Source organism: Nerophis lumbriciformis, linkage group LG37 (assembly GCF_033978685.3).
Source record: "Nerophis lumbriciformis linkage group LG37, RoL_Nlum_v2.1, whole genome shotgun sequence".
In the NCBI taxonomy this organism is placed as follows: domain Eukaryota; kingdom Metazoa; phylum Chordata; class Actinopteri; order Syngnathiformes; family Syngnathidae; genus Nerophis; species Nerophis lumbriciformis.
This window is the reverse complement of record NC_084584.2, coordinates 15,535,931-15,561,566: the sequence shown is the minus strand read 5'-3', so window position 1 is coordinate 15,561,566 and position 25,636 is coordinate 15,535,931. Positions and strand designations below refer to the sequence as shown.

General features: G+C 42.2%; 1 protein-coding gene across 4 annotated transcripts in view; it reads left to right on the top strand.

The window, feature by feature from the left end:
• Window positions 1-25,636, top strand: part of cica (capicua transcriptional repressor a) — a 132,551-nt gene that overhangs the window by 63,278 nt on the left and 43,637 nt on the right. For all 4 annotated transcript variants that reach the window (XM_061930988.1, XM_061930990.1, XM_061930989.1 and 1 more), the window contains exons 2-5: window positions 3,528-6,964; window positions 7,215-7,479; window positions 15,935-16,066; window positions 16,514-16,667. In XM_061930988.1, the coding sequence (XP_061786972.1) occupies window positions 3,686-6,964; window positions 7,215-7,479; window positions 15,935-16,066; window positions 16,514-16,667 (3,830 nt within the window). In that variant the 5' untranslated portion in view covers window positions 3,528-3,685. The remainder of the gene's footprint in view (window positions 1-3,527; window positions 6,965-7,214; window positions 7,480-15,934; window positions 16,067-16,513; window positions 16,668-25,636) is intronic.

Here is a 25,636-nt window from a genome sequence, read left to right as displayed (position 1 = left end):
GAACTAGTTTTAGTACAAAACATTAAATTGAATTCATGTTTGATTGAAAAAGTATAAAAATGGCTTCACATAAATACTAAAGTGTGAAAATATATTTTTAATGCGGGGGCATCCCTAATTCAGCTCGGCGTGGCCCTGCATATGTCATTTTTTAAAATTTCTGACAGTCCAAATATGTTAACCCGCACACAAACATCTGTCTTTGCAGCACAATAACACTCTTTCTCACGGACATTTGTGTTTAACTGTGCCAGTTTACACGTACTCGCACAAAAACAGCGACCACAAAATAGTTTCAGGTTTGACGAATCGCATTGCGGCCGCTATATGATTATATTTGCATCTCCTCTACCAGTGTTGTGGGTGTTCTCATAATCATCATATATTCTGCTTATACTGTGTAAGCTGAGCCCCCCTATGACTATCTGTTGACTATTTTATCTGTTCATTTAACATACAGTATCAATAATTGTACCTACTCAACAGCCATTGCAGCCGATCACTTCGAAAAGGGGCTCCCGACATCTGCGGTCCTTTTTCAAGATTTCTTCTTTTCCCCCAGCTGGGGTCTTTGGAGTTTTTCCTTGCCCGGATGTGGGTTTCAGTCAGGGGATGTCATTGTGAGTTTATGAAGCCCTTTGAGACGCTTGTGATTAAGGGCTATATTAGGGCTGGGCGATATAAATCGAATATACTCGATATATCGCGGGTTTGTCTCTGTGCGATATAGAAAATGACGATATCGTGATATTCGAGTATACGTCCTCACACAGTTGCTTTTTGCTGCGGGCATTACACTACAGGTTCTTCTCACTCTTTCTTGTCTCTGTTTCACACAGAGACGTAAAACAAGCGCACCTTCTTACATACGTCACATACTGTCGCAACGTCACACGCTCTCACGGAGCCGACAGATAGCGACATGGTAAAGTTAGCTGTGATGCTAGCGGTGTGGTAACAAATGAAGGAAGAATTAATTACCAAGAAAAACAGCAGGGAGTCCATCGTCTGGCGGTGGTTTGGCTTCAAGCGGGAATATGTTTTACAAGTATGCGGCAAAAGCGTTGCTACAAAAAGTTGCAGCACTGCTAGCATGTAGCACCATTTGAAAAGTCACCCGCTAGAGAATAAAGAGTGTTTGAAACTCCACATGTCAACATCTCGGCCGGTGCCACACCCACAAAATGTCGAAGCAACCATTTCCACATCAACAACGTATGAAAAATAGTCAACAACAGAAGGAGATAACGTCCGCAGGAACCTACCACATAGTAAAGGACATACACTATTTGATTTCCTATTATGCAGCTCATTTTTATTTGACACTTATTGAAATATCTTGTGTGACATCATGCACAAAAGTGCACTTTATTTGTTTTAAACTATTGTAGTGGCATTCTGTACAAAAAGTGCACTTTAATTTAGTGTTGTTTTGATATGTCATCTTAGTGACATCATGCACAAAAGTGCACTAATAGCTTGTTTTAAAATGTCTCTGACAATCTTGCACTTTCTGTTTTGGAAATGACTTGAACGTTTGTGCCACTGCTTAACAACTGTTTAATAAATACACTTTTGGTAAATTGACTTACCGTATTTTTCAGAGTATAAGTCGCTCCGGAGTATAAGTCGCACCGGCTGAAAATGCATAATAAAGAAGGAAAAAAACATATATAAGTCTCACTGGAGTATAAGTCACATTTTTTGGGGAAATTTATTTGATAAAAGCCAACACCAAGAATAGACATTTGAAAGGCAATTTAAAATAAATAAAGAATAGTGAACAACAGGCTGAATAAGTGTACGTTATATGAGGCATAAATAACCAACTGAGAAGGTGCCTGGTATGTTAACGTAACATATTATGGTAAGAGTCATTCAAATAACTATAACATATAGAACATGCTATACGTTTACCAAACAATCTGTCACTCCTAATCGCTAAATCCCATGAAATCTTATACGTCTAGTCTCTTACGTGAATGAGCTAAATAATATTATTTGATATTTTACGGTAATGTGTTAATAATTTCACACATAAGTCGCTCCTGAGTAAAAGTCGCACCCCCAGCCAAACTATGAAAAAAACTGCGACTTATAGTCCGAAAAATTCTCTCTCTACATGAACGTTTAAAATGAGCATATATTAATGCAGTATGAAGAAGAATGTTTTAATGTAGACACATAGAATCATCATACTGCTGTGATTATATGCATCAAGTGTTCATTCAAGGCTAAGGCAAAATATGGAGATATATATCGTGTATCGTGACGTGGCCTACAAATATCGAGATATTAATAAAAGGCCATATCGCCCAGCCCTAAGCAATATACTATAAATACATTATGATTGAATGATATGCACGAAGACAAACATGCTAAATGGATTCCTCTCTCTATTTTACTCACTTAAGAGACGCAATCGTCAGCACATGAACACAGTAGATAAGCTTTGTTTGCGCTGTCAAGTTTTTTAACACAGGCAGACCCTTGGTCTGTCAGAGAATAAAAAGACAGAGCAAGCTGGATCATTAGTGTTATTATTAGCGAATTTGTTGTTATCATTTAGCAAGTAATCAGAGTAGGGCTGTACGATATATCAGTACTAATAAAGTAGCACTGTACTAATGAATTTAAAAAAGTACTGTAATGACATTGAAAAATACCTGTACTTTTTTGTGGTGATACGTATTGCTGGTAATACGAGCCAAGGCGTCAGTTAAGCCTGATGTATACACACGCGTCGCGGAGCTTGCGTAGGCGACACCGTCATCCCTCTTCCCCCTGCATAGCCTCCCGCAAAGCCTACGGCAGACCTGGGAAAATTAAGGCCCACATATATTTAATGTATTATAAGATTTTCTAAAAATAAAGCCAATAACAACATTTTTGTGGTTTTCAGTATTTTTGAAAAGTATCGAAATACAATTTGGTACCGGTACCAAAATATTGGTATTGGGTAATCGGGACAACCCTAAATCAGATCCCTCCAGATACTGTTTATCAAAAAAACGAATAACTCCAAATCTAGTGTAGGGTAGCTGTGGGCCCCTCCCCCATCTGAAAGCACTCAAGGCGTCTCGGTCTTGTGACATTAATAGATAAATAACAAAAAGAAGTGACATAAGTAAGTTTGGCTTGTTGTTGTAAACATGTTTCGCTTTTCATGTTTTTTATTGCAAATGCGTCATTCCAATTATGCAAATGTGACTAAACCCCACTGAAAACATTGTGGTTGTTTGGGAAACACTAAAAATCTTGTCAAAAGTCTTCCCAGAAGAGTGAATCCTGTTGCTTTGGGGCTGCAGCTATCGATTATTCTAATAATCGAGTAATCTATTGATTAGTTTGTTCGATTAATTGAGTAACTAGATAAAACACACTTTATGGCCTCGTTGCATATTTTAGAGAAACATTTTGAATAAAAAACAGTTTATCTGATTGCCATACCCATAATTCGTATTATTAGACATCTACTGTGTTGTTGTTGTTGTTGTGCAATGTGTGATGGCTTTTCTTTCTTTCAGCATCTCTGGAGGGAAAAAAAGGCAGCAAGTTGCGATGACAGTGAGCCGGCCCTGGATGAAGAAGTAACTCGAGGGACAAGAAGGAGGGGGGAGGAAATCGAGGAGAAACCAACAAAGAATCTTGTCTTGTCTGAAAGAGAGGCCAGCTTGATGACGAGATGAAGCCAATCAAAAAGCAGGGCCGGCGTTCCCCCCCCTCCACCCGGGCCAAAGGGGGTAAGCGCCGAGGAGCAGGTGAGGCCCCCGAAGGAGGGGAGAAAAGAGACTCGGACGAAAACCGAGACCAGCAAAGCCAAGATCCCTTCTCCTTTTCATCCCACTCTGAGTCCTGTGACCCAATCAGAAACCGTGACTCTTCCGACGGTGAATTACTTGTCGTGGACTCTGGGAAAGATGAGCAAGCAGCACGTTCAGTGTTAAGCGCGGGCAGCCACAGCGACAGCGGCGGGAGCAGTTGCAGTAACAGCAGCACGCCGAGCGCCAACAGCAGCCCCAACCCCACGTCTAGTCGCAAAACCGCCACCTTCAAAGCCCGCATTCCCAAGAAGAAATACACATCAGAACACTGCTCAATCACTGCCGCTGGTAGCCATAGCAACCTTGTATCCAGCACACCCCCTCCTCTGCTTCTTAGTGGAGGAGCCCTCAACCAGGGCTCATCGTGTTCAGGTAGTCCTGATGGCAACAATCAAAGCCGCAGCCTGATTGGGGACTTTCACAGCTTGACCACTGGCAGGGAGCTACCTCAGGATGTTTCCCTGGGACCCCCAGTCCTCTCACGGCTAGGGGATAAGCCAGTAGGAGTGGAGGTGGCCAGGGATGCGGAGCAAGTGTCTCCCAGCCCCCTACCTCGGTGCTCCTCCACAGACACTGCAAGCGAGCACTCTGCAGACCTGGAAGTAGTGACAGATGCTTTCCCACATCTGTCTTCCAGCCTCCCTGATGCGCTCGCCGACGCTCTGGCCAAAGGCCTGAAGAATCAACGAGTCCTCGCTCGACAGCTCATGAGAAGAATTGATGATGGAGGAGCAGAAAGGAGGAGCAAAGGGAGGTCTTTGGGTTTAGTGTTCCGTGCCGGTGTGGTCCGCAGAGTCAGTGGTGAATATGGAAGCCTGGAGGTGCAACTAAATGGGGAAAAGACACTCTGTCGTTATCCGTATAGACACAACAGCCCCCCTGGGATTGTAGATATCATTCTGGATGCCCCCCCACCGGGTGTTGACCCGATACCACTCAGCACCCGCGTCTGTGTGCCATTCAGCTGCGAGGAAGGTGGGGAAGGCCAGTGGTACCGGGAAGGCGTCGTGACTCAGGTGGACACTCACCCAGCAGTGGCTAATTGCTACCGTGTCCTGTTGTCCGATGAAAGACCTTCATCGGTCAATGAAGATGAGGATGGCCGAGGTGCAGCCAGTGCAACGCAGGCCGTGTGGGTGTCCAGACAAACACTCAGGCTCTTAGTGCCCCCATGGGACCTGGACTTACCATCAAGGGAGGCAGTCGAGTGCACTCGCAATAACAAAAGGGAGCAGGAGGACAGGGATGAAATGGATGTGGAGCAGGAGGTGTGTCGTTTAAGCCGGGGCATGACACCTAGTGTAGGATCTGTGTTGGGAAGGGTGTACCCTTGCATTCCTCCAGTGTCCTCCACATCAGTACACAGTATAACTACACCAGTCACTCCGATCTCAGTCCTCAGCCTTGCTCCTGGCCGAGAATGGGACTTTGAAAAAGACTTTGCAATGGAGAGGGATCTCCAGAGAAAACATGAGAGAGAAAGGCAGAACAGTATACAGCAACAACAGCAACACCATTCCTACATGCCACTGACCCCAGAGGAGGACATGGAGGTGTCCCACTTCAACATGTTGCCAATGGGAGCCATTATACCGGGGTCCAAAACCATGGCACTGACTCAACACCGCCACATTGTCTCTAAGCCCCCTCCTGGCTACCTCAATACTCACCTGTCTGTGGTGCAGGGCATTGGAATCCCCTCTGGCCACCTTGCCCTTAACCCTCATCCCCCTCCTTCCCCTGCCCTGCTAGGCCTCGACCCAATTGGAGCACCCACTAGTGGTGCTGTCATTTCCACCCCCCAGCTCCCGCCACTCCCACCTATCTCTTCCTCTAGCACGTCCTCCTCCAGAGTGGAAAAAGCATCAGGAGGTGGTGGTGGATCTGGGTCAGGTTCCACTTCTTCCTCCTCCTCACGTTCACGCACCCCGCTGACAGCGGCTCAGCAGAAGTACAAGAAGGGAGATGTGGTGTGCACGCCTACAGGTATCCGCAAGAAGTTCAATGGGAAGCAGTGGAGGAGGCTGTGCTCCCGGGAAGGCTGCTCCAAAGAGTCCCAGCGCCGAGGATACTGCTCAAGACACTTGTCCATGAGGACCAAGGAGATGGAAGCCAGTGGAGGCATCCGGGAGCGAGGAGGTGCCAGCAGCACAGGGACCTTGACACCATCTGACCTCCGACTAAGCGGGGGCCGGGCCAGCTCCGAGTTTGACTGGGACGAGACTTCCCGGGAAAGCAGTGAGGCCAGCAGTCGTGGAGGAGATTCCCGCCCCCGCCTTGTCCTTCCTTCCCTGCTCCCCCAGGACCTCTCTCGCTTTGACTTTGACGAGTGTGAAGCAGCGACAATGCTGGTCTCCTTGGGGGGTTCCCGTTCAGGCACGCCTTCTTACTCACCCATCTCCAACCAGTCACCCTTCTCCCCGACCCCATCACCTTCTCCCTCGCCGCTCTTCGGCTTCCGCCCAGCAAATTTCAGCCCCATCACTGCTCCTTCTTCCCGCCGTCACCGCCAGCTGAGTGGCACTAAATTGGGCACTTTAGGTACAGAACGAGAACGCCACCTCTCAGGCATCGTGCCCACTTTTCAGACCAACCTCACGTTTACGGTGCCCATGAGTCCCAGCAAGAGGAAGATTGATACACACCCACCTCCTCCACTGCCAGCACTCCATGACTACCACAGCAAACCTGTGGAGCAGGTTATAGGGGATCTCAATCTTGGCCCTGCTCCCTTTAGAGTGCTTTCCCCCCAGAGTCAACCCACAACCCCATCCTCGCTGACTTTCCCCCGCCCACGTAGCGCCACCAGCCGACCACCATCCTCCGCTGCTTCTACACCACCGCCCATGCTGGTCTCTCCAACTCCCCCCTCCCCGCTGCCCCAGGAACCTTCACCGCGCCGCATCGTACCCCTGCGGGACTCCCCGGTTATCGTCCGCAACCCAGATGTCCCTTTGGCCAAGTTCTCTGACGGCCCCCTAGCGAGGCGAGAGAGGAGTCGGTCCAGGGAGCTCAGCCAGGCCCAACAGGCGATGCCTCTGGGCCTGCAGGCACCCGTTCCCATCAACGGAGCCACCACCAATGGCGCCGTTCTCCTGCGAAATCCTGGTTCTGCTTTGGTCCTGGTCACCTCTAGCTCTGTAAGGAACACACTGTTTCCAGTTTTGTGTGATAATTGAAGTAATTCTACCAAGCAGTACTCCAAGATACCAAAGTAATAATCCTATCCGTTGTTGTACAAACTGGTGATGCTGTTTGGTAATACAGTGGTAACCTGGAGATCAGCACACGGGAATGGGCTTAGATAACTGTTCCAAAGGGTATACTAGCCAACTGAAGTGCTTCATGGACATTTTAACTAAATATGACACCTCTTTTCCTTTCAATCAGTCCCTCACCCCAGCTTCGGGAGGCCACGCCGCCCTCTCCAGCTCTTTCACCCTGGGATCAACCACCGCAGGTCCCGCCCTGTCCTCGTCAGGATCTGGGGGCCGGGAGAGGAAACCCGAGGGGCACCAGGAGGCCAGCGGAGGGGCGCTGCCTCAGCCGGTTGCCTGCCACCCCACACCTACCGCTCTGCTGCCGCTCATACTGCCGGCCGAGTCCCCTCACCCTACCCCTCGCAAGCAAATCATCATGGGACGCCCTGGCACAGGTAAACAAAGATAATGACTCACATTTTCTGTTTTTTGCTAGAGCAACTAAAAATATCTCTTCATGCCCTTAAGTGTACATTTGTGTCGTTAAATCTGTTGTTTTTTTATTATGTACTTTGGAAGCACAATGCGGGATGTAAGCAAATCACCATCGCCATGACAACCATTGGCTATTACACTATGGCCAAATGCTTAAACTATAACTATCCCTATGTGTCGTTTGTGGTTTTTCAAGGGTTTTATTTAAAGTGTTGAATGCAACTGTGTACGGAGAGACTGTTTCGTTTCAGTTTGTGGTGGAACGAAGATAAATACTCCACTGTGACACTTAGCCATTATCAAGCAGAACTTGCACGGCAATTTTGCCCCTCATTTGTAATCCCTATGTAAGACAAGAGCACATATGTTTTTCTTTTTTTATGCATTTGAAGTCGTTAAATATATAAAGTACGAGGTGGCTAGCAATGCAGCTAATGAGAGTTCACTATTGCGCCCATAAAGCCCTCTAAAAAAGAAAAAAAACGCCAAAAATACCTTATTTACATCTCGTGATCTGAATATTAACCAAGTATTAATGTTAAGGGACTACTTTTAGCGGCGCATTGATCACAAAGAGCTAACTGTTTTATGTTGCTGTATTTACATATTAAGCCTGTTAGCTGCTGCATCGCCTCTGAGTTGGTGAAAGTTAATTCTAGATTATAAATCATGCCTCTCACCTGGATGGTAGAAGGAAATGGCTATAAACCTAGAAGTTGGTAAACCTTGACATCTGACTTATATCCAGAGATGGTGAGAAAGACACGAAAAGATGCTCTTTTGCGGCCTCTTTCTTTAACCCTTTGTGAAGATTATGATTAATTCTTAATCCAAACAGGAATATACAAGCATCCCATCAGTCTGCATTCTAGTGAGGGCAGACATTGTACAGTAAGTGATTGTTTTATTATGTTTGTAGTTTAGTTTAGTCAGCACTTAGCAATACTGCCGCATAATGATTAGTGTTTCACTAAAGCTGCATCTGTTTAGCACACAACTTCTAAAAGTTTTAGCTCATCCTCCTTATGTTCAGGCTCAAAATTATAAGGTTCTGGATCATCATGTGTCCCAAAATAGTCTTTGATCTCTCTCATGCAGTATTTTGTCATGAGTAGGTTTGTTGTTGTTGTTAAAGGAAATAGCGAACTTTGTTATTTCTCTGTAAAATAGATATCCTGCCGTATGCTTAAAATGGCCAAAATACATAACTATTAAATGTTATTATGAATGTACCTTTTACTACAATACATACTGTAAATTTCCTACACCTTGAACCCTAAGGCTTACAAGACGGTGCGGCTAATTTTTTGATTTTTCTTCTCTGACGGCAATGATAGAAAGGTTTTACAAAAAAAAACAAGCAAGTACACTGAGAATGTGTGTCCTTCCATGTGTGATGTCTGTAGGAGTATTTTCATGCATATTTGTACATGCTATAGTAAAGTAATGACTTTAGCGTTGTTAGCGTTAGCTAATATGCTAACACGTTTTTGAGTGTCCGTGTTAGTATTATTAACTTACAACAGCATTCTTTTTGTATTGTTTCAATTTCACAAATTCCTTAGTAAGTTCACCAAGACGTCACCGTGGAGTTATTGAGTCTGATGACGATGACTTCTCTTTTGTTTGATCGGCCGTTTTACTGCTGTGTTGCAGACACCGTTAGGAAACAATTAAGGTATGTCGATAAAAATGTATAGAATCTTTATGTGTAAATAACTAATTTCACAATGTATATATTTGTGGTGCGGCTAATATATGGAAGAAAAAAATGTTCCCTAAAATTTAGTGTGTGCAGCTAATATACCGATGCGCTCAATAGTATATACTTATATGTAAATATATTATATACCGTATTTTTCGGACTATAAGTCGCTCCGTAGTATAAGTCGCACCGGCCGAAAATGCATAATAAAGAAGGAAAAAAACATATATAAGTCGCACTGGAGTATAAGTCGCATTTTTGGGGGAAATGTATTTGATAAAAGCCAACACCAAGAATAGACATTTGAAAGGCAATTTAAAATAAGTAAAGAATAGTGAACAACAGGCTGAATAAGTGTACGTTATATGAGGCATAAATAAGCAACTGAGAACGTGCCTGGTATGTTAACGTAACATATTATGGTAAGAGTCATTCAAATAACTATAACATATAGAACATGCTATACGTTTACCAAACAATCTGTCACTCCTAATCGCTAAATCCCATGAAATCTTATACGTATAGTCTCTTACGTGAATGAGATAAATAATAATATTTGATATTTTACGGTAATGTGTTAATCATTTCACACATAAGTCGCTCCTGAGTATAAGTCGCACCCCCGGCCAAACTATGAAAAAAACTGCGACTTATAGTCCGAAAAATACGGTACTTACAATGTATTTATAAAACATTGATAGACGCTTTTGAAAGTTTAGAACACTTAAAAAGCGCAATAGAGCGACTACCATCGTGACTTTTGCTCGCTTTTATTTACAATTTATAATGTATAAAAAAAGAAATACATGGATGCTTTTCTTACATAAGAATTGTGAATGATAGGTCAAATTACCCCCCAAAATTGCAGTTCCCCTTTAATATAATATTTACAACATTGGGGGGGAACTATTTTTTTTAGTGAGTGTAAACAGTTTTTTCTGGATGTATTTATTATAAAGCAAAATATTTTTTACTTCTTCCAAAGTGTCTAAATAGTCCAGTAGAAGCAGTTGGGTTGTCTGAGTAGTGAGGCCCGACGAGAGGTTTAAAATACCAGTCACTCAGGCTCTCCAACATGCTGCTCATTATGTGTTTTGTATTGCATGACTCGTACGTGCGGTGCCATAAATCGTGCGTGTGTGTGTGCCAGGGGTGTCGCCCTACATATGAGCGTGTGTGTGCATGTGTGTGTGAGAGAGATAAGGAGTGTTTCAGTGAAACTCTCAAAGGGTGAAAAATATTGACAAGTCTAGACATGCAGCAGAGAGAGTGTAAGTGCAACAAGGACATTCTCACACACACACACACACACACACACAGATGCAGCGTTCCAGACAATCAGACAGGGCACCAAGGGCAGTCCCAGCATGATGTGAATGCGTTTCATCACCGTACAGACTAAAAAGCAGCGCTGATATTGCTGGCGTGTTGTCATGGATACGCCGTTTCCACTGGAAGAATTAGCGCGGCGAAAGCCTGAGCTGATTACCCGAGCGCGCCGTTATTGCTCCCTCCCTCGCACATCCTTCGCACGGCTGCCAGCGAGCCACCTGCCTCTGTAGCGTAGCATTGCCTTCGCCGCGCATTATAAATAAAATTAAAAAAAAGAGAGTGAGAGAAAAGTCCCAGAAATAAACATGCAAAAGGCGGCGGAGGCCCCCGCGGCAGAGATCCCTCCAAAATCTAAATATAGGCCTCCTGCATTAGCATCAGCACTGCAGGAAGTCAGCACAAGGTGTCAACAGGTCCCCTATGGCAACATTTACTACCCCCTGCTGAGATTTGTGTTTGTGCATGAATTTGGTAGAAAGTCTTCAGATCAGGGCAGCACGGTGGAACAGGGGTTAGTGCATGTGCCTCACAATACGAGGGTCCTGGGTTCGATCCTGGGCTCGGGATCTTTCTGTGTGGAGTTTGCATGTTCTCCCTGTGACTGCGTGGGTTCCCTCCGGGTACTCCAGCTTCCTCCCACCTCCAAAGACATGCACCTGGGGATAGGTTGATTGGCAACACTAAATTGTGTTGGCCCTGTGATGAGGTGGCGACTTGTCCAGGGTGTACCCCACCTACCGCCCGAATGCAGCTGAGATAGGCTCCAGCACCCCCGCTATCAAGAAAGGGACAAGCGGTAGCAAATGGATGGATGGATGGATCTTCAGATCATTGAATTGTGTCAATCTTTGCGGATAAAGTAAGACTATAAATAGGATTCAACGCATTAGTTCATGGGTGTCAAACTCTGGCCAGCGGGCCAAATTTGGCCCGCTGTGTAATTTCATTTGGCCCTTGAGGCAATATCAAATTAACATTAGAGCTGGCCCGCCGGTATTATACAGCGGCGGTGCCGCTGTTACACCGCATTCACCGTTAATACTCATACTTGCCATCCCTCCCGATTTTCCCGGGAGACTCCCAAATTTCAGTGCCCCTCCTGAAAATCTCCCGGGGCAACCATTCTCCCGAATTTCTCCCGATTTCCACCCGGACAACATTATTGGGGGCGTGCCTTAAAGGCACTGCCTTCAACGTCCTCTACAACCTGTCGTCACGTCCGCTTTCCCTCCTTACAAACAGCGTGCAGGCCCTGTCACATAAAAATGCGGCTTTTACACACACACAAGTGAATGCAAGGCATACTTGATCAACAGCCATACAAGTCACACTGTAACACTGTTACAAATATGCGCCACACTGTGAACCCACACCAAACAAGAATGACAAACACATTTCGAGAGAACATCCGCACCGTAACACAACATAAACACAACAGAACAAATACCCAGAACCCCTTGCAGCACTAGCTCTTCCGGGACGCTACAATATACACCCCCACTACCACCAAACCCCGCCCACCAAGTTAATGTTGATATTTACCTCAGAAGGCTGCAAATAGAAGAGGCATTAAATTTTTTGTTTAAATTTTATTTAATATACCATTGATGTTTTTTCGTTTGTTTTTCTGAAAGTTGAATTTGCACTATTAAGTTATATAAGCGTTGCTTGTTCCATATTCAGTGTTAAAGCAAATGAGTGTAGCAAACTGAGCAATAATTAACGTTTTATTCATGCACTTTCTCTTGCTACTTCAAGGCTTGAATGTTTGATTCATTCATTATTGTTATTTTATTTTAAAATGTATTATTAGCCTGTGGAAAAAGTTTATTTTGATATTTACCTCAGAAGGCTGCAAATAGAAAAGAGGCATTCAATTTTTATTTTTATTTTATTTGATATGCCATTGATATTCTTTGATTATTATTATTATTTGAAATTTGATTTTGCATGTCACTATTTAGGTATATAAGCCTTGCTTGTTCAATATTCAATGCAAAACTTGTTTGGGTCCCTATTAAAAGGTTAATTTGTTCAACCTTGGCCCGCGGCTTTGTTCAGTTTTACATTTTGGCCCACTCTGTATTTGAGTTTGACACCTCTGCATTAGTTCATGCGAGTTTACACCTAATTGACCATGACACATGTGGATGTAATTTTTATGAACTCTGAGGAGGTCAATAAATCGAACAATAATACATCTTTGCCGTCATTAATAAATTGGCATGTCCGTGTGCGTTTGTTTTCTTCGTCCCTGGCTTCCAAACAGGGCGCAAGAGGGTTCCCTCTGTGCATCGCTCTCTGCACCTGAGCGTGTTTTTCCAATAGTCCACAGGTGTCAAACTCAAGGCCCGTGGGGGCCAGATGTGGCCCGCCACTTCATTTTATTTGGCCCTCAAAAGTCTGGAAATAATATGTATCAATAAAGTAATGTAACTTTTTTTTGCTAAATGTATTCTTTCTTTCTATTTTGGGAGAAAGAAAAAAAAAGTACTCCATGTAATCACAAATTATGTTAACTTAAATATTGTCTAATTATGCAAAAATATATGATCAAACATTCAAACCATTTTTGAAATACAAATAAATACTAATAATAATAATTTCAAAGCAAGTTATCCATTAAATTGTGCAATGTAAAAGTAGCAATAGATTTAATGGTAAAATTGTGAAATTGACTGTGTTTTTTACAGTATTTATCTCTAAATGAAAAAATCAGTACTTTATTTTTACTGTAATAAACTGTGGTGCCGTTATACACCAAAAAATCTAGTTGTTGATTTGCGGTAAAAAACAAACAAACAAACTGGCAGCTCAGGGGCCACAAATTTTACTGTAAAATTGCAGTTTTTTTTATTTACAGTAAAAAAAACAAATGTAAATTTTACAGTAAAATTCTGGCAACTGAGCTACCTTTTTTTTTACCATAAAAACAGCAGTACTGTTTTTCCAATTACTGTAAAATACACAACATTTTGACATGAAATTATTGCAATTTACCTTTTTTTTTTTTACCTTTTAGTTTTTAAAACATCTACTAATAAAATGCATAAAACAATTGAGTAATAATAGTATTCACTGTTAGAAGCAACCCTCTAGGGCCAAACATAATGGCCCTTAGTGAAAACGACTTTGATACCTCTGCAATAGTCGAATGAAATTCATGGAGTGAACCCTCTTGTCAGTCATCCGCAATCTTTGTCCTGGTGGGCGGGGGCCGAAACGCTAGCGACAGAGCCTCGCTAGTCGCGATACCCGCTAGTGAGAAGCACCGCAAAATAACACAAATTAGGAGGGAAAAGTATGATTCCAAAGCCAAATGTTTGGTTTGGGAATATTTTGGCTTTAAATTAAAATCCATTGAGCTAGTATATCGAATGTCTTGGAAAGTCACAAAAAAAAAAAAAACACTTGGCCCATTTTTTCCAACTGAAGAACAAATTGCACTTCAGGATGTATTCAGTACTCAGGACTCAGGATGTACTCAGTGGCCTAGTGGTTAGAGTGTCCGCCCTGACGTCGGTAGGTTGTGAGTTCAAACCCCGGCCGATTACAATTACGTGTCTATTGCGATATATACTGATATTGTTTATCCCCCAGTCATAGTACAGAGTTGTAATGACCCGCCCCATTCACAGACAGTCCCATTATTATGTGTTAAAAAGCTTTGAATGTACAAACCCCGTTTCCATATGAGTTGGGAAATTGTGTTAGATGTAAATATAAACGGAATACAATGATTTGCAAATCCTTTTCAACCCATATTCAGTTGAATATGCTACAAAGACAACATATTTGATGTTCAAACTGATAAACATTTTTTTTTTTTTAAATAATCATTAACTTTAGAATTTGATGCCAGCAACACATGACAAAGAAGTTGGGAAAGGTGGCAATAAATACTGATAAAGTTGAGGAATGCTCATCAAACACTTATTTGGAACATCCCACAGGTGAACAGGCAAATTGGGAACAGGTGGGTGCCATGATTGGGTATAAAAGTAGATTCCATGAAATGCTCAGTCATTCACAAACAAGGATGGGGCGAGGGTCACCACTTTGTCAACAAATGCGTGAGCAAAATGTTGAACAGTTTAAGAAAAACCTTTCTCAACCAGCTATTGCAAGGGATTGAGGGATTTCACCATCTACGGTCCGTAATATCATCAAAGGGTTCAGAGAATCTGGAGAAATCACTGCACGTAAGCAGCTAAGCCTGTGACCTTCGATCCCTCAGGCTGTACTGCATCAACAAGCGACATCAGTGTATAAAGGATATCACCACATGGGCTCAGGAACACTTCAGAAAACCACTGTCAGTAACTACAGTTGGTCGCTACTTCTGTAAGTGCAAGTTAAAACTCTCCTATGCAAGGCGAAAACCGTTTATCAACAACACCCAGAAACGCCGTCAGCTTCGCTGGGCCTGAGCTCATCTAAGATGGACTGATACAAAGTGGAAAAGTGTTCTGTGGTCTGACAAGTCCACATTTCAAATTGTTTTTGGAAACTGTGGACGTCGTGTCTTCCGGACCAAAGAAGAAAAAAAACATCCGGATTGTTATAGGCACAAAGTTGAAAAACCAGCATCTGTGATGGTATGGGGGTGTATCAGTGGCCAAGACATGGGTAACTTACACATCTGTGAAGGCGCCATTAATGCTGAAAGGTACATACAGGTTTTGGAGCAACATATGTTGCCATCCAAGCAACGTTACCATGGACGCCCCTGCTTATTTCAGCAAGACAATGCCAAGTCACGTGTTACATCAACGTGGCTTCATAGTAAAAGAGTGTGGGTACTAGACTGGCCTTCCTGTAGTCCAGACCTGTCTCCCATTGAAAATGTGTGGCGCATTATGAAGCCTAAAATACCACAACGGAGACCCCCGGACTGTTGAACAACTTAAGCTGTACATCAAGCAAGAATGGGAAAGAATTCCACCTGAGAAGCTTCAAAAATGTGTCTCCTTAGTTCCCAAACGTTTACTGAGTGTTGTTAAAAGGAAAGGCCATGTAACACAGTGGTGAACATGCCCTTTCTCAACTACTTTGGCACGTGTTGCAGCCATGAAATTTTAAGTTAATTATTATTTGCAAAAAAAAAAAAAAAGTTTATGAGTTTGAACACCAAATATCTTGTCTTTGTAGTGCATTCAACTGAATATGGGTTGAAAGGGATTTGCAAATCATTGTATTTCGTTTATATTTACATCTAACACAATTTCCCAACTCATATGGAAACGGGGTTTGAATGTAACTCTGTCTTCAGCAGTGTAGCGGGGTCAGAAGTCAGGCTTCTATCTTCACTGACATGGACAAACATGCTGACCGCTCCCTTTCCCCCTGCTGTCCTCTCTCTGTCCATGCAAACACAGTGTGGACCAACGTGGAGCCTCGTTCTGTGCCAGTGTTCCCTTGGCACTCGCTCGTCCCTTTCCTGGAGCCCAGCCAACCAGGAGCGGCCGCCCAGCCCGCCGACGGCCAGCAGTTTGTCAATCAGAGCCAAGGTAAAAAAAAAAAAAAAAGTGCAACATTGAAATAATATCAGGAGCGTTTAGTAAAATTGTGATGACATTATCATAAAGTGCAATAATAGACATATTTGCATGTATATTTCATGCATTGCACATAACATGTCCAATGAGCATTTGTGCAGATTTGATCAAGCAGTGCTTGTGTGTGGAACAGAACGGCAGCCAAAAGTACACATGTTGTGCAAGCTGGCGGCCATGTCAGCGTGTCCCGAAACATTGCAACTCAGCACTGTTTGCATTCGCACTTGGAATATCGCAGTCTGTTTATTCACTCCAGTGATGAAGATGATGAGAGGCAAAAAGTGGGATTACTCATGTTCAAATAGCTTCTCTTTGGGGCCCCTTTTGGCATTTAGTAGTACCACTTCATTCCTCAAGGGGGCAACGACGAGGCTTTCAGCGACATGCGTTTGCTTTCAGAGCCTCTGTGCGGCGTGGCCCCGGTGAGCGATGGGCGTCCTCGCCCACCGGACCCGGAGAGGCGATCCCCGTCACGCGCGCCTCCCACCAACGACAACCCTCACACAGAGAGAGGCGGGGCCGACAGCGAGACAGAGAGCGACACGGACGACCCGTGAGTAGAAAACGTAGATGCCGTCAGCGTGTCAGACATGTATAGCAACACTACTTGCAGTTAGCCAACTTGTGCTAGATAGTGACTATGAACGTATTCATTAACGTGTATAACCATACTTGCCAACCCTCCCAAATTTTCCGGGAGACTCCCGAAATTCAGCGCCTCTCCCGAAAACCTCCCGGGACAAATATTCTCCCGAAAATCTCCCGATTTTCAGACGGAGCTGGAGGCCACGCCCCCTCCAGCTCCATGCGGACCTGAGTGAGGACAGCCTTTTTTCACGTCCGCTTTCCCACGATATAAACAGCGTGCCTGCCCAATCACATTATTCCATACGAGGCGTCCAGCATACCGCCGATTAACATGGTGCAGATGGAGAAGTTCTTCTCGGTATCCGTGTTGGCGCACACGTTGCCAAAACCGACACTGGTCAGGCTGCCAAGGGTGAAGTAGAGGGCGGCGGTGTACGAGCTTTGCACCGACGGGCCGCCGACCGTGTTGTTGACGTAGGGCATCTCCAGGCGTTTGCCCAGCTCATGGAGCCATCCTTGGAGAAGAGACGGGAGGACAACAGGGTGACAAGAACTAAATCATCCAGACTAGAGATACATTTTATTATTATGTTTATCTTACCTAAAAATAAATATATTTATTAATTAAAAAAAACTAAACTAAATACATTTTTACTATATTTTGCTAAAAACATCCAAATTAATTGTATTTTTATTTGTATTTTTTCTGACTCCTTATTACATCCAGCCATAGAATTATACATTAAAATAAACATATTTGAAATGATTAATTTTAAATAATCATAATTCATTTCAAATGACCATATTTAATTATTAAAATATTTGCTTGTTTATCAACAACTTTAGCATTTTATTCATTACATTTTGAAGCTCTCAGAAGCCAAGTTATGTTATATTCCTTAAGATTTATTTATGCAAGTTTGAAGTATCAATTATCTAAACACAGTTTTGTTTGCATATTTTCAGGATATATATATATATATACACATATATATATATATATATGAAATACTTGACTTGGTGAATTCTAGCTGTAAATATATTCCTCCCCTCTTAACCACGCCCCCCGCCCCCAACCACGCACCTGCCCCACCCCCGGCCACGCCCCCCACCTCCCGAAATCGGAGGTTGGCAAGTATGTGTATAACTCTGTAATGTACTCTACTCAGAAAGTGAAGTGCCATTCAAAGTATTAAACTCTCACGTGTCCATGACATATTTTACAACTAAGTCTTAGTAACGGGTATCTTTCACATTTGAACCGATATGGTACCAATTCCTGGTACCTGGGAATCGATACTGTACTAAACAGTGGCAATTTTCAATACTTTTGTGTGTGTTCATGTGATAATTGTAGTGACAACTATGACTGTTTTTTTTTATGGGTTAGCAATCACTTTAGGGCAGGGGTACCTAAACTACGGCCCACGGGCCAGATACGGTCCACCAGCATCCAAAATCCGGCCCGTGGGAAGTCCCAAAATAAAAATTGTATTTATTTATTTATTTTATTTTTTAACCTACTCAGTGGCCTAGTGGTTAGAGTGTCCGCCCTGAGATCGGTAGGTTGTGAGTTCAAACCCCAGCCGAGTCATACCAAAGACTATAAAAAAGGGACCCATTACCTCCCTGCTTGGCACTCAGCATCAAGGATTGGAATTGGGGGTTAAATCACCAAAAATGATTCCCGGGCTGCTGCCCACTGCTCCCCTCACCTCCCAGGGGGTGACCAAGGGGATGGGTCAAATGCAGAGGAAAATTTTCACCACACCTAGTGTGTGTGTGACAATCATTGGTACTTTAACTTTAACTTTAACTTTAAATATGTCCTTTCCAGTTTTTTTTAACCCAATGCAGCCCCCGAGTCAAAAAGTTTGGGGACCCCTGCTTTAGAGCCTCGGGTCAGGACTAGGGTTGTTAATGATAAACCAATGTGACCGGATATCCGGTTCGAGAAGTGGCCGGTTACAGGCCCCTCAATCGAGTGTAAACACATCTTTAAAGTACCAGTAGAGTGGAGAAACAAGTTGACTTTATATGCTTAGTTGTGTTTCATTGTATCCATTGTCCAATCACAAAATGCCACAAATTCAGTCATCCATTTTGAATATTGCGCTCCGAATACCTTCGGCTTTTTCCGGAGACTGACGTCACAGTAGTAACGCTTCTGCACTCTGACCATGTTGTCAGATCAGTCATGCTGGAAATAGACAAAAATGGGAAAGACATGTAGAAAGAGATATGCTGTCTATCATTTACAATCCCTATATCACACATGAACACACATTTTTGTTTTTTTACGCATTCTAAGTTGTAAAAAAAAAAACATAAAAAGTCCGCTAACAATGGAGTCTATGAGGGCTCTCTATTTTGCCCACAAAACTCTCTAAATAACTGCAAACAATACTGTATTTACATCACGAGACCTGAATCTTGACCAAATACTAGTAATGTTGTTGTTATAAGCGCCAACGCAGACAACGTATTTTATCATTGATAACCGAGAGCTAACTATAGTTTATGCTGCACAGACTTAAATGTAATTATAAAATGAAACTAAAGATGGCAGTAATGCAGCATATATGGATGCAAACTGCCGTAAAACTGTAAAGAGAAGAAGCTTGTGCCGCAGCATTGAGCCTGCAATGTCTTTTTTGCTGCTGTTCAGCTACTGGTGCATCGCGTCTCAGCTTGTCAAAGTTATTCTAGACTATAAATCATGCCTCTCATCTGGTTATTAGGAGGATTTAACAATGAATCTAAAAGTTTTTCGTCAGTGACATACAGGTTATACCAGTGACATGCGGTGAGGTTCATGACTGGTGAGGCACTGACTTCATCACAGTCAGATTTACAAACATATGAACCCTAAAGAGTATCTTATTCACCATTTGATTGGCAGCAGTTAACGGGTTATGTTTAAAAGCTCATACCAGCATTCTTCCCTGCTTGGCACTCAGCATCAAGGGTTGGAATTGGGGGTTAAATCACCAACAATTATTTCCGGGCGCGGCGCCACTGCTGCCCACTGCTCCCCTCACCTCCCAGGAGGTGATCAAGGGGATGGGTCAAATGCAGAGGACAAATTTCATCACACCTAGTGTGTGTGTGACAATCATTGGTACTTTAACTTAACTTTAACTTTACACATACAAACTGTAGCACACAAAAAAGCACATCTAATAAAAAAAAACGTTATTATGGTCTTACCTTTACTTATAAGTGCGGGAACAGTGGTGTTGGTGTTGGAGGAGTTGTGAATGAATGAAATATGAAATCCGTGCTGCAGTCTGCAGGTGTACCTAATGTTGTGTCCCTGCAGTCGTTCATGGCTCCTCCGGCGCGAGCAATGTTGTTTTTGCACTGTTTGGCTTCTTGTTAAGTGACTTTTTTTGGGTGGATTCGGTCTTGCACGTGGAGGGTTTGGGTGTGGGCTTTGGTTGGTGTGGTGCTCCTGTCGGGGGGTGCAGTCTGCGGCGGAGGTGCCAGGAGGCGGGGTTACGCGAGCCTCAGCCAGTGCGTCTTCGCAGCAGTTTTATGATCGCTCAGCACAAGAAATACTTAACACACATACAGTTGTTGACAAAATACACTGTACATTATATACCTCAGCTAACTAAACTATGGAAATGTACAATATAATTCATATAGCAATACAGTCTCACTGCACAGCAGGCCAGCAGTTAGCCGAGTCCGGAATCCATGTTGAGGCACAAATGAGTGACGTGCCTCAACTGGCTGCTGTTCACCGCACCGTCTCTTCTCAGTATTTGAACGGCAAATGTGAAAATTCAGCGATTTTGAATAAAAATAATCTAAAACTGGTGAAGTTAAATGGAAAATAACTTTATAGTATAATCACTGGATACATATAACAATTTAATTAAATTTTTTTTCTTTTTACATTTTTTTTCTTTCCATGCCTCACCTGCCTCTAGTGACCGCACGTCACTGGGTTATACCCAGTGTTGGAGACAAACATACTATACGTAGATACATGGTCTGGGTGTCGCGCGAGACCAGCAATCAGTTTATCTTTAAAAGAACGCGAAAGTCACGGCTGCTCGCCAAATATTTATCCACAAGGTACGTAATGTCAACACTGAGGCCCATCTCCGTGCTGTGTCGTCCGTCAATATTATAACATCCGACCGAATAGCGCACACAGACACAAAATGCAACGTTCTCGTACAGCTAGGGCTGGGCGATATGGCCTTTTATTAATATCTCGATATTTTGGGCCATGTCACGATACACGATATATATTGCAATATTTTGCCTTAGCCTTGAATGAACACTTGATGCATATAATCACAGCAGTATGATGATTCTATGTGTCTACATTAAAACATTCTTCTTCATACTGCATTAATATATGCTACTTTTAAACTTTCATGCAGAGAGGGAAATCACGACTAAGTCAATTGAGCAAAAGTGTATTTATTAAACAGTTATTAAGCAGTGGCACAAACATTCATGACATTTCAAAACAGAAAGTGCAAGATTGTCAGAGACATTTTAAAACAAGCTATGAGTGCACTTTTGTGCATGATGTCACTAAGATGACATATCAAAACAACACTAAATTAAAGTAACTTTTTCTACAGAACGCCACTACAATAGTTAAAAACAAACAAAGTGCACTTTTGTGCATGATGTCACACAAGATATTTCAATAACTGTCAAATAAAAATGAGCTGCATAATAGGAAATCAAATAGTGTATGTCCTTCGTTCTGTGGTAGGTTCCTGCGGATGTTATCTCCTTCTGTTGTTGACTATTTTTTTCATACAGTGTTGATCTGGAAATCGTTGCTTCGGTATTTTTTGGGTGTGGCACCGAACGGAGATGTTGACATGCAGTTTCAAGTAGAGATGTCCGATAATATCGGACTGCCGATATTATCGGCCGATAAATGCGTTAAAATGTAATATCGGAAATTATCGGTATCGTTTTTTTTATTATCAGTATGTTTTTGTTTTTGTTTTTTGTTTTTTTTTAATTAAATCAACATAAAAAACACAAGATACACTTACAATTAGTGCACCAACCCAAAAAACCTTCCTCCCCCATTTACACTTATTCACACAAAAGGGTTGTTTCTTTCTGTTATTAATATTCTGGTTCCTACATTATATATCAATATATATCAATACAGTCTGCAAGGGATACAGTCCGTAAGCACACATGATTGTGCGTGCTGCTGGTCCACTAATAGTACTAACCTTTAACAGTTAATTTGACTCATTTTCATTAATTACTAGTTTCAATGTAACTGTTTTTATATTGTGTTGCTTTCTTTTTTATTCAAGAAAATGTTTTTAATTTATTTATCTTATTTTATTAGTTTTTTTTAAAAGGACCTTATCTTCACCATACCTGGTTGTCCAAATTAGGCATAATAATGTGTTAATTCCACGACTGTATATATCGGTTGATATCAGTATCGGTTGATATCGGTATCGGTAATTAAAGAGTTGGACAATATCGGATATCGGCAAAAAGCCATTATCGGACATCCCTAGTTTCAAGCACTCTTCATTCTCTAGCGGGTGACTTTTCAAATGATGCTACAAAATAGCAGTGGTGCTACTTTTTGTAGCAACGCTTTTGCCGCATAATTGTTCAACATATTCCCGCTTGAAGCCAAACCACCGCCAGACGATGGACCCAGTGCTGTTTTTCTTGGGAATTAATTCTTCCTCCATTTGTTACCAGATTCGCACCTTCTCTCTCTTGTATTACCACTCACAACACACCGTTAGCATCACAGCTAATCAATCAATCAATCAATCAATGTTTATTTATATAGCCCTAAATCACAAGTGTCTCAAAGGGCTGCACAAGCCACAACGACATCCTTGGTACAGAGCCCACATAAGGGCAAGGAAAAACTCACCCCAGTGGGACGTCAATGTGAATGACTATGAGAAACCTTGGAGAGGACCGCATATTTGGGTAACCCCCCCCCCCTCTAGGGGAGACCGAATGCAATGGATGTCGAGTGGGTCTGACATAATATTGTGAGAGTCCAGTCCATAGTGGATCCAACATGACAGTAAGAGTCCAGTCCATAGTGGGGCCAGCAGGACACCATCCCGAGCGGAGACGGGTCAGCAGCGCAGAGATGTTCCCAACCGATGCACAGGCGAGCGGTCCACCCCGGGTCCCGACTCTGGACAGCCAGCACTTCATCCATGGCCACCGGACCTGTGCCCCCCCACCCTCCACAAGGGAGAGGGGAGCAGAGGAGAAAAGAAAAGAAACGGCAGATCAACTGGTCTAAAAGGGGGGTCTATTTAAAGGCTAGAGTATACAAATGAGTTTTAAGATGGGACTTAAATGCTTCTACTGAGGTAGCATCTCTAATTGTTACCGGGAGGGCATTCCATAGTACTGGAGCCCCAATAGAAAACGCTCTATAGTCCGCAGACTTTTTTGGGGCTCTGGGAATCACTAATAAGCCGGAGTTCTTTGAACGCAGATTTCTTGCCGGGACATATGGTACAATACAATCGACAAGATAGGACAGAGCTAGACCCATGTAGCTACCTCTCTGCTCGGGGAGGGCGTGTGACGTTGCACGCGTGACGTATGTAAGAAGGTGTGCTTGTTTATGTCTCTGTGAGAAGCAAAGACAAGAAAGAGTGGGGAATGCATGTAGTGTAATGCCCGCAGCTAAAAGCAACTGTGTGAGAACATATACTCGAATATCGCGATATAGTCATTTTCCATATCGCACAGAGACAAACCCGCGATATATCGAGTATATCGATATACTCGATATATCGCCCAGTCCTATGTACAACAGGTTGAATCTCAGTGTCTCGCTCTCTTTTCCGGCAACTTTCTTTTCCCCTTTCAACTCTACAACACTTCCCACCCTTGTCCCGGAAGTCCCACCCCCCAATCTACCCATAGGCTAAAACTTGATTTGACTAGTGGAAAATAAATATGTATGACATGTGTTTGTCTTTTTACTTTATTTAACATCTTTGGTAGGGATGTCCGATAATGGCTTTTTGCCGATATTCAGATATTGTCCAACTCTTTAATTACCGATACCGATATCAACGGATACCGATATATACAGTCGTGGAATTAACACATTAGTATGCCTAATTTGGACAACCAGGTATGGTGAAAATAAGGTACTTTTTAAAAAAATTAATAAAATAAGATAAATAAATTAAAAACATTTTCTTGAATAAAAAAGGAAGTAAAACAATATAAAAACAGTTACATAGAAACTAGTAATTCATGAAAATTAGTAAAATTAACTGTTAAAGGTTAGTACTATTAGTGGACCAGCAGCACGGACAATCATGTGTGCTTACGGACTGTATCCCTTGCAGACTGTATTGATATATATTGATATATAATGTAGGAACCAGAATATTAATAACAGAAAGAAACAACCCTTTTGTGTGAATGAGTATAAATGGGTTAGGAAGGTTTTTTGGGTTGGTGCACTAATTGTAAGTGTATCTTGTGTTTTTTATGTTGATTTAATAAAAAATAAATAAATAAAAAAAAAAGAACAAAAAAAAAAAAAACATACCGATAATAAAAAAAACGATACCGATAATTTCCGATATTACATTTTAACGCATTTATCGGCCGATAATATCGGCCCTAATCTTTGGAGATATATGTTGTGTTTTAGAAATTAGAACATACTGGAAGCATGTCACATTTATAGAATGTGGTTTGTTTATACTTGAAGATGAGTGTGCCTATGGGTGTTATCTACCATGAAATTATTGCTATTGTCATGACATTTAACTGATAGTTTTCTTAGAATATGTTTGGCCTCTCATCCAAGTAGTTTTCATCAGTTCATGCTCAGACTTAGCTTGGACAGATTTAGTCTAAGCGCTTGGTGCCAAGGTCCTAACTATTTATCCTTTAACATGAGGAGTAGCGTATGCACAGGAAGGAATGCTTATGTTTGTTTGTGCTGTAAAAAAAGAATGTGTCCATCAACAAATGTTAACCATCGAATCGTTCATACACCGTGTCCAATCTTATTGAATCGTTCATACACTAAATTGAATCGTTTATACACTAAATCAAACTACAATGAATCGTTCTGTTTTATAAATAAATTGTAACCCATGTATCGAGATGCGAATCGAATTGTCCACCACAAAGAGATTTACATCCCGAGTCAGGACAGCAATCATGCGTTCAGATGAGTGCAGTAGAAATAATGGCATGTCCAAGTCCAGATTTATAGTTTGAATAGTCTATTGAAAACTTGCGTGTGTATGTGGTTTTTCAATACAAAATAAATGCAAACAATCATTCTAGCAAATCAACTAAAAGTAACCACAATGCAATAAAATATAGGCTGTTGAAATATATATCACTTAGTTGCACATAAATGCACAGAAATTAAACATTCCAGCCCCAATTGTCCTGATTCCAGTGCCACAAATAGGCCCCAACCAGAGTATGATGTTAAGCTAGCAATAAGCTTGTGAACTTGATGCCAAACAGCCCCAAGACTACAATAAAACTAAAAAAATGAGTAACAATAAAGTTGTAAGCACATAGCTAGTGAAATTAAAGTGTATATAAAGTAACCCACTCTGTATTGACTCACACTGCCAATTAAACAATAAACTATGATGTTCACTGTAACTTCCACAGCTTGTTGATGCAATGATGCGTTCAATGCCCCCTCCAGTGTCGTAAAAGTGAACTACATACAACCAAGCAACCCAATGACTCAAAAAGAAAACAAACACTACAGAGACAGTCTTTTGTACAGTAATAAAGGTTCATTTGTTTAATAATAGAACCATTTTTATTTAACATTTAACAATCAGCTGGTAATGATAACTGAGCTGTCCAGTTTTTTTACACTCTCATTTGCAAAAGTGCATTATTTCAGTTTGCCCGAGGTGTGTTGCCATAGTCAGAAAGTAG